Here is a 9,362-nt window from a genome sequence, read left to right on the forward strand (position 1 = left end):
ATTATTTTTATGTAAGCCTGAATGAATAGTTGGCAGATGTAAAATCTGGCATTAAGAATCCAACTGTACAAAAGAGAGCTGAACTGGTAGTACTGCATAAAAGAATTTATCAGTGGTGTTTAGGAGTAGTATCTATGGCTTGCCAAGGCTAGAAATAGGTGCTTCGTTATCATGTACTTCTATATGCTCCTCAAGTAAAAATAAGGATTTCATAACTTAATGTTCCTGCTGCATAGTTAATTTTCAAAACTGTGTCCTGCCCTGTGGTTAAACCAGAAGCCTGACTTTTCAGTTTTTCATAAGCTAGAAAAATAAGGCAAGCTCTTCACTGTCTTGCACCTTTATTTAAAAACGACAGAAAAGCATTCTAGCAGTGTACTGTAACAAGGCTCCTGTGCCTTGGGTCTAACTGAATTCAGTATCCTTCAGTATGTAATGAAGTGTAATAGGGTTGTCAGTAAATTTCAATTAATTTGCACAGTTAACTTAAAACATTAGTCACTGTTCTAATTTCACTGTTAAGCAATAGAATGCCAACTGAAATTTAATGTTTTGGAGTGTTTTTCTACATTTTCAAATATATTGATTTCAGTTACAACACAGAATACAAAGTGTACGCTGCTTACTTTATATTACGATTTGTATTACAAATATTTGCAGTAATAAACATGAAATGGTATTTTTCATTTCACCTCATAAAGGTGCTGAGGTGCAATCTCTTTATTGTGTAAATGCAACGTACAAATGTAGATTTTGTTTTGTTACATAACTGCACTCAAAAACAAAACAAAATATAAAACTTGAGTCTAAATGTCCACTCAGCCTTGTGTCTTGTTCAGACAGTTCCCTAGGTAAACATGTTTGTTTATGGAAGATAATTCTGCCCACTTCTTATTTACAGTATCACCAGAAAGTGAGTAACAGGTGTTTGTATGTCACTTTTATAGCTAGTGCCAGATATGCTAACCCTTCATATGTCTCTTCATGCTTTGGCCACCATTCCAGAGGGTATATTTCCATTTTGATGATGCTCATTTAAAAAAAATGCAATAACTAAATTTGTGACTGAACTTCTTGAGGGAGAATTGTATGTCTCCTGCTCTGTTTTAGCTGCATTCTGCTATGTACATCATGGTATAGTGGTCTCAGATGATGACCCGGCACACGTTCATTTTTAAGAATGCTTTCTCTGCAGATTTGATAAAATGCAAAAATTTCTAAAGATAATTATAGCCAGGGCTTGACAATCTATGTAAACTACTCGCCCAAGCCGAGTAGATTACATCCCGGAAGAGCCAGGTTTGGGCGATCTACACATGCGGAGAACGATCTGTGCATGCGCAAAATGCCGGATAGTGTGGCTGGCAAGCGGGGCTCGCTGCAGCTCGGCGAGCCCTGGTTGTAGCACTCAAATCTGAAGTGTCTTCCAAAATCTGAGAGGGATGACATATTGAGCATGCTTTCAGAAGTCTTAAAAGAACAACATTCCAATGTGGAAATTAAAGGACCTGAACCACCAGAAAAGAAAATCAGCCTTCTGCTGGTGGCATCTGACTCAGATGATGAAAATGAATGAGGGTCAGTCTGCACTGCTTTAGATTGTTATCAAGCAGACTGAGCTTCGATGCATGGTGGTTGAAATATAAAAGGACATAGGAGTCTTTAGCACATCCAGCTCATAAATATCCTGCGAGGCAAGCTACAACAGTGCCATGCGAGTGCTTGTTCTCAATTTCAGGTGAGACTGTAGACAAGAAACAGGCAGCATTATCCCTTGCAAATGTAAACAAACTTGTTTGAGTGATTGTCTGAACAAGAAATAGGACTGAATGGACTTATAGGCTCTAAAGTTAATTTTTAAAATTCCGTTCTTTTTGTACTTCTACGTTTGTAAGTTATGCTTTTACAATAGAGAGATGGCACTACCGTACTTGTATTTGGTGAATTGAATAATACTATTTTGTTTTTACAGTACAAATATTTGTAATAAATGTAAAGTGAACAATGTATACGTCATATTCTCTTGTAATTAAAATCTATATATTTGAAAATGTAGAACACACCCAAAATATTTAAATAAATGGTATTCCATTATATTTTCATAGCATGATTAATCATGATTAATTTTTGTAATTGTTCGACAATCCTAATTTATAACCTTTTTAGAACTTTGAACTACTGGTTCCCAAGGCTAGTGCTTACACTGAAAGAATATTTGCTATGCTATATACACAATTGTCCCTTAAATGACTGATCCTATCGTGTTCTATACTAGAAATATCAACCAATTATGACTCGGCGTCAAAGAAATTTGGGGCACTTATTTATCTTTGAGCTAACTTGCATTTTGAGTGCTTGGTTATTTTTTGCACATTGTACAAATGAGTATGCAGCTTGAGATTTATATTTACTAAATGAACTGTATTTTGAAAAGGGTTTGTCATTATCTAGAGTAAAACACAATCTAAAAATTAGGGCATCTATGTAATCAGTTCATAGTTTAGATTAGATTGTAAAAGTAACATTAATAAAACAGACCAGATGGTTTTCCCTTTCATAGGTCTTTCCATTCATACCTTCCATGGGAACTTCTTTGTGCGATCAACAGACTTGTTGTCTTTACCCAATGTAAACCCGGATGCAGGATATGCTGTACAAATGTCAGTAGAAGAAAGTCTCACTGACATGCCAGTTGTTTCTTTTCAGTCAGCACTACTGTACACATCCAGCAAAGGTAAGAAATGTAAGCAGCATATGATGTGCTAGATGCCATGGTATGTAATTTCTTAAATTATAATCTAGTTTGCTTGTACTACAGTTGAAGTTACTTGCTTATCTTAATAACCCTCCCCTTATCCCCTCCCAAGAGAGGTTGAGAGTACTAGTAAGCCAGCACACTCATTCCTCAGCTGCTCTTGGTGATGGTGGTTATACATTATTCTGCAGCTGCATTTTGGGAGTTTACAGATTTGCTGGAAAACGTGCTCTAAACAGAAATGGTCAACTTTAGCTCGGTTAACCTGGCTGCTTAACAGCTGTTAGTTTAAAATACTTGTGAGACAAGTTAATGTGGTAATAAATCAGTTTTGTATGGTATTTATCTGAAATAGACTAATTGCTTTTGGTAAGTTGAACAAAAAATATACTCTTAAATAAATTAATTTTAAAAAATCAGAGTTGCTGCAAGTTGTAGTGTGCAAACTTCATTTTTGCTCCATTTGTGGTTCCCTCCTCCTCACTCCAAAATGCAGCTTTGATGATGTGGTGTGGAAAATGCCATTTGGAGACTACAAAGATTAATTTTCTCCCTATAGGTGAAAGAAGGATTCGAGTCCACACTATGTGTTTACCTGTTGTTACAACATTGAGTGATGTCTATCTGGGGGCTGACGTACAAGCTATTACAGGCTTACTAGCCAATATGGGTAAGCATGATGCTCTGATATACATGTGTAACATTTTTAAAAATTCTGAGGAACAACCCTTTAGGAAGCAAGATTACAAAGGGTTCAGAAGGGTCTTTCCTTCTGAATGGTTGAAGGCATTTAGCCATATTGTTTAAAGCTCTTTTGATGTGTGTAGATAAGAGTACAACTGTATAGTCTCTTTGTATGGTATGTAAATGTGAACTTCAGAAGTTAGAGCAGCAATTAGGACTCCTGGATATTTTTATTCTAGGCTGTACTATTAATGTTCCCATGCCTTCTGATGGCATAGGGAAGCTCTATTAATGTCTGCTTATAGCCATTTTAAGATCCTGAGATGAGCTGCTAAAGATGTATAAAATAATACTTGTCAATAATTTCTAAAAAAGAAATTAGGTATAACTTGCTGTTGAACACGTACGTGTGTGTGTGTGTGTGTGTGTGTGTGTGTGTGTGTGTGTGTGTGTGTGTGTGTGTGTGTGTGTGTGTGTGTGTGTGTGTGTGTGTGTGTGTGTGTGTGTGTGTGTGTGTACACACTCTCTCACACTCTCTTGTGTTCCTTTTTAGCTGTGGACCGGTCAGTTTCTGCTAGCTTGAGTGATGCCCGAGATGCCTTGGTGAATGCTGTAATTGATTCCCTATCTGCTTACCGATCTTCAGTCCTAAGCATTCAGCAGCCTGGTCTGATGGCTCCGTATTCCCTACGATTCTTTCCACTTCATGTACTGGCTCTCTTAAAACAAGTAAGAATGAAATCTTTCCAGAGGATGTTATTTTTGTATTCAGTATGTCAGAACCTGGCACAATGAGGCCCTGAAAAGTTTCTGTGAGATGAAATTATATATGTATAGTTTTGGCAACATTTGGAGTGGGGGAGGTTCTTCATTAGTTTACATCGAGTTGAATTAAAACCAGCCATCTCTCCATATGATATTGCGGTACTTGAGGTTGTTAGGCATTTAAGATGATAGCCTTTTCTGGTATAAATGGGACAGCTCTGGAACCAACTTATTACCTCACTTCCCTAGTCCTGGAAATTGTGATTTTTTTTTTTCCTTCAGTACCATTGCAAAGCAACATTGCTTGTTCATCTGGGTTTTCCTTGGGGATAGCTGTAGTAGAAGATGGCTTGGGTGTCTGTCAGCCACCAAAAAAGGGTTTTTTTTTTTAAATAAGATCTAAATGTGCCTAAAGTATAGGCTGTGTTTATGTACTGCATAAGTATAGACTGTATTTATGAATTGCATCCAGTGCTTATGTCAGATGCATTTATTGTAAAGCTTGAATTTTTATGAACAGTGTAGGGATGTGGTATAGTTGTGGCATGGGGTGCCATGGCAGAAAGAAGGGGCTTCTGTTCCATGTATAGAGCTGCAGCAGTTTAGGATGAAAAATATGGTAAAAATAGCACCACAAAGATAGAGCTTATAGAACAAGAAGTTTGTGTGCATTGGTATTGAGGCACTGGGCAGGCAAGAGAAGGGGAAGCAAAAGAAAGCAGGAGTAGGGAGCAATACGGAGAGACTTGCTGTTGTTGTGAGACACCCCTGACTGCTAGCCAGGGGAATGTGCAGCTCTATGCTGCTGCCAAGACAAATCCAGACAATAGCTTAATGTGGAGTATGGGGGGGAGTGAGCTTGGAAAGAACTGATCTTTTGGCTTTTTGTCCTTGTGGGTGCTTTGGTGTTGGGCTTGTCCTGGCATCACAGAGCAGAGATCTTTTTAGCAGTGTCTGGCCGGGCTGTGCATGCAGAGTGGTGGGGGCACGTGCCATTTGCACTTCTGCAGTTCTGTGCACAGCCCATCTGCCCTCAGTTCCTTCATTACCGCCTCGAGTCACAGACAGAGCTCAAGTCCTCTCCTCCCTTGAGATTCTTAGACACAAGATTTTACTTAGAATTGTTTTTATTTAACAGTTTTCTGTTGTTCCTACTACTTAGTTTAGTCACTACTTTAAAAAAAAAAAGTTCTCCTGTAAATAGTTGATTTAATGTTCTTCTGAAGGAGACGCGCCATTAGTCTCCAGCCGGTGGCCCCTCAGGCCTTCGTTTAAAAAAAAGAGAGTTGGAAGATAGGAGGGAATACTACATAGAAAATTAAAAGTCAAAGCCTCTCTCTTGAATGGCTTCATTTCACACCATTAAAAAAACAACAAAAAAGCCACCTTGCATGCACAAAAGAAAAGGAGAAGAAAGAATCAAGATGAACAGACAAAGAATTGCAGACAACATGCCTGCGCCCTGGGTTTTAAAAATGTGCGATGCCACAACCCAATGCCTCCCTCAGATGGCCATGAGTCTCCGATACGTTGTCTGGGTGAGGCCCATGCTACTCAGAAATAAATATATACACTGCTGCAGTCTCCCTGCCAGAGCCCACAAAGACAGGGAGCTGAGGCTGTGTATGTTACTTAAGCCCCAAAACAGAAGGGATGAATGCAGCCAGGCTGACAAGGCTAGCAGTCAGGCTAAGGACTTGAGCTCCTCACTGCCCAAGTCCACAAAGAGGGTTTCCCCAGCCCACTCCCTACCTCTGAGAATGAGTATGGGAGATAAGCCAGGCACCTCCGGCACTGGACACCCCTGTGCCATGCCAGTAGTGGATCCAAAGCAGTGCACTGCCCAGAAGATGGTACACCATCCTCCGCACCAAAAAAGGCAGCTACCAGGGAACTAGATAGGCCCTTGGCACCGGAGACACTGGTGGCGCTGGATAAGACCTTGGCACTGGCAAAATCAAAATCTGTTAAGCCCTTGCCCTGCGCACTGATCCCAGAACTGTAGCCTTCTCCACCGGCACCAATTCCTCCCCCCCCCCCCCCCCCATTGGCACTGAGCTCTATGGCATCGCATAGTATTTCCTCTGGCCACCATAGTTCTTCCGTGATTACCACAAGCCACTATTGAGTATGGCACCATGACTGAGAAGCCTGCATGGCTCTCCCCCGAAGCATTGCTCTCCTCTTCCTTTGTCCATAAGAAGTTCTCCGCCTCGATCACTGGTGTTATCCCATTATAGTGGCTATGAGGATGACCAGAGGAGTGTATTTTCTTCCCAACACTCCTCTCCCGCTAGAGCACGTGTCTTATAACAGACATCAACCACGGTATGATCATCGTCCTCCATGGTACCCAAACTGGTCCTACTGTCCCCACTACTCTCCTCACTGGTCCCCATGTCACTTTTGGGCACCCCCATGGCACTGACCAATGGCACCATCAATGCCAGCTCATAGGCTGATACCTGTCTCATCCTCTTAGCTCTCCTTAGCCGAATAAGGACATAGAGACAGAGGACGGCCAAATTACTTTAGGATGGCAAGGCAGAACAACCTGATGTCTTCCCCACTTGATAAGTTCTCTTCCTCACCTGATGAGGCTGTCGTTCCAAATTACCCAATGCCCACTGAGGACCTGAAGCAATTTCAGGACCTGTTTAAGAGAGTCACTACCAGCCCAGAGATGGTACAGTAGACTTCCAATAATCCGGCATCTTTGGGACCCAGGGGGTGCCGGATTATCGGATATGCCAGAGTATCAGGAGGTACTCTGGCAGGGGGCTGTAATGGGTCTGCCTGGACCTGCACTGCGACCAGCGGGGCACTGGGGGGGGGGGGCGTCGGCGGGGACCGGCGTGGCGAGGGGCGAACCCTCTACCGTTTTGCAGGGAGGCAGGGGAAGCCCTGTGCAGCCACTGGCAACAGGCCAGCTGGGGCTGCAAGCGGCAGTGCCAGACTTGGTGAAGTGGCAGGGTAGAGCAGCTGGGGTGCTGCCAGGTTTGGTCCCGCAGTGCTGCCCCTCACCTGAGCGGCTATGCGGGACCAACCTGGCAGCACCTCAGCTGCTCTGCTCTGCCACTTCCCCAAGTCTGATGCTGCCATTTGCTGCTTGCCTGCAAGCAGCCGCGGCGGACTTGGGGAAGCGGCGGGGCAGAGCAGCTAGTGTGCTGCTGGGTTGGTCCCGCAGCGCCACCCCTCGCCTCGCCCCCCTCTCCTCCACCGCCACTTGCACCCCCAGTTGGCCTGTAGCAGGCAGCTGCGCGGGGTTTTCCCTGCCTCTCTGCAAAACGGTGGAGGGTTCACCCCTCACCGTGCCGTTCCCTGCCCCCCGGCCAGATGCAGCGCGGGTCCCGGCAGATGCGTCACAGGGGTATAATCCTTTCCCCCTCTCCTCCCCTTCCCTTTCCCAGCCCGTGAGCGCATGTGGGCTCACAGGAGCTCCAATTGTCTGGCTGGCTGGAGCACTTCCGGGTTCCAGTTGGTGCCGGACTATCAGGAGTGTCGGACCACTGGATGCCGGACAATTGGAGTTTTACTGTATTATCAGAAGTACAGTAGAAACATCACACTACTAAAAAACCTCCTGCCTGCCTCAATCGAGGATCACCCTTCCGATAGCTGAAGCAATTGTGGAAGCGGTGAAAAAGGTCTGGTAGACACCAGCCTCAAACACCCCCCTATCCTCTCCTCCCAAACAAACAAGTGAGCCAATAGGAAATATTTCATTCCATCCAAAGGTATGGACTTTTTTTCCTCCACCCACAGCCAAATTAAATGCGGCACAACCCAGGGCTGAAACCCCTCAATACAAATCTGTTCAGCATGAAAAAGACCGTAAGTGTCTGGACACATTTGGTAGGAAAATGTATTCCTCATCCACACTCCATCTTAGAATAGCGAGCTATACTGTGTTACTTGCTAATCACATCTTTGACAACACAAAACTAAATGAGCTCATTCAACACCTTCTGGATGCAAAAAGAGCTATCCTGAAGTCAGTCATTCAAGAGGTCTGCACTATATCATGCACAGCCTCCAAATGGCACTTGACTCAGCGGATACATCTGTACGAACAACTGCAGCCTCCATTGTCACGAGGCACTCATCATGGCTTCAAGTGGTGGGAGTTCCAAAGGATCTTCAAACCAAGGTGGAGGATCTCCCATTTGACAAAGAAAAACTTTTTGCTACCAAGACCAGTGAGGTCCTCCATTCCAGCAAGGACTCCTGCACAACAACATGTACATTAGGAAGGTATACACCTCCTTATTGACGGAAGTATTATATGCTCTACCAGAGAGAGCGTGATTTCTCATATGGCAGACAGTAGTAAAGGCCATTTGATCAATACTTCTCTAGGCCCAGAAATCGATGCCAGCAGGCTCCCAACAATCGCTCGTCCACATAGCAAGCCTTTAAGCAGAAGATTTGAGGCTTTGGTTGAGGGCCAGCATTACCGCTCCACTCTACCAGTGCCTTGCAAACGCGAGACGTTCCACCATTTGTACCCCTTTTTTAGTCAATGGGCAACAATTACCACAGGCCTTAAATCTTGGATATCATTGAATGCGGATACTCCCTTACACTCACCACTATTCTGCCAACTTTCCCACCCTCCCCGTTTTTCGGGGATCCACTCTCACAAAATACTACTTTGTCAAGAAGTAGAACATCTCTTTCACATAGAAGTAGCAGAAAGTGTTCCAGAAAGACATCAGGACAGGGGTTTTTACTAAAACAATTTTCCTATAGAAAAAAGAATGGGTGGGTGGAAACCGATCCTTGATCTTTGACAGCTAAACAAATACCTCCACAAGCAACAGTTCAAGATGATCACACTCATGTCAGTCATCCCAGCACTGCATGAGGGAGACTGGTTTGCAGTCCTCAACCTCCAAGACGCCTACTTCCACATTACAATTCACTCGATGTTTTCTATGGTCACCTCAGAACAGTTCCAGTATCAGGTCCTGCCTTTTCTATGCTTCCACTCCCATGGTATGTCTACACTACCCTCCTAGTTCGAACTAGGAGGGTAATGTAGGCATACCGCACTTGCAAATGAAGCCCGGGATTTGAATTTCCTGGGCTTCATTTGCATAAGCGGGGAGCTGCCATTTTTAAAACCCCGCTGGTTCGAACCCCGCGCCGCGCGGCT

At 43.7% G+C, this 9,362-nt stretch overlaps 1 protein-coding gene across 2 annotated transcripts in view; it reads left to right on the forward strand.

Annotated features, from left to right (window-relative positions):
• Positions 1 to 9,362, forward strand: part of SEC24A (SEC24 homolog A, COPII component) — a 66,875-nt gene that overhangs the window by 43,662 nt on the left and 13,851 nt on the right. For both annotated transcript variants that reach the window (XM_075900399.1, XM_025181212.2), the window contains exons 16-18: positions 2,561 to 2,734; positions 3,315 to 3,425; positions 3,993 to 4,168. In XM_075900399.1, the coding sequence (XP_075756514.1) occupies positions 2,561 to 2,734; positions 3,315 to 3,425; positions 3,993 to 4,168 (461 nt within the window). The remainder of the gene's footprint in view (positions 1 to 2,560; positions 2,735 to 3,314; positions 3,426 to 3,992; positions 4,169 to 9,362) is intronic.

Source organism: Pelodiscus sinensis, chromosome 17, assembly GCF_049634645.1.
Source record: "Pelodiscus sinensis isolate JC-2024 chromosome 17, ASM4963464v1, whole genome shotgun sequence".
NCBI lineage: Eukaryota > Metazoa > Chordata > Testudines > Trionychidae > Pelodiscus > Pelodiscus sinensis.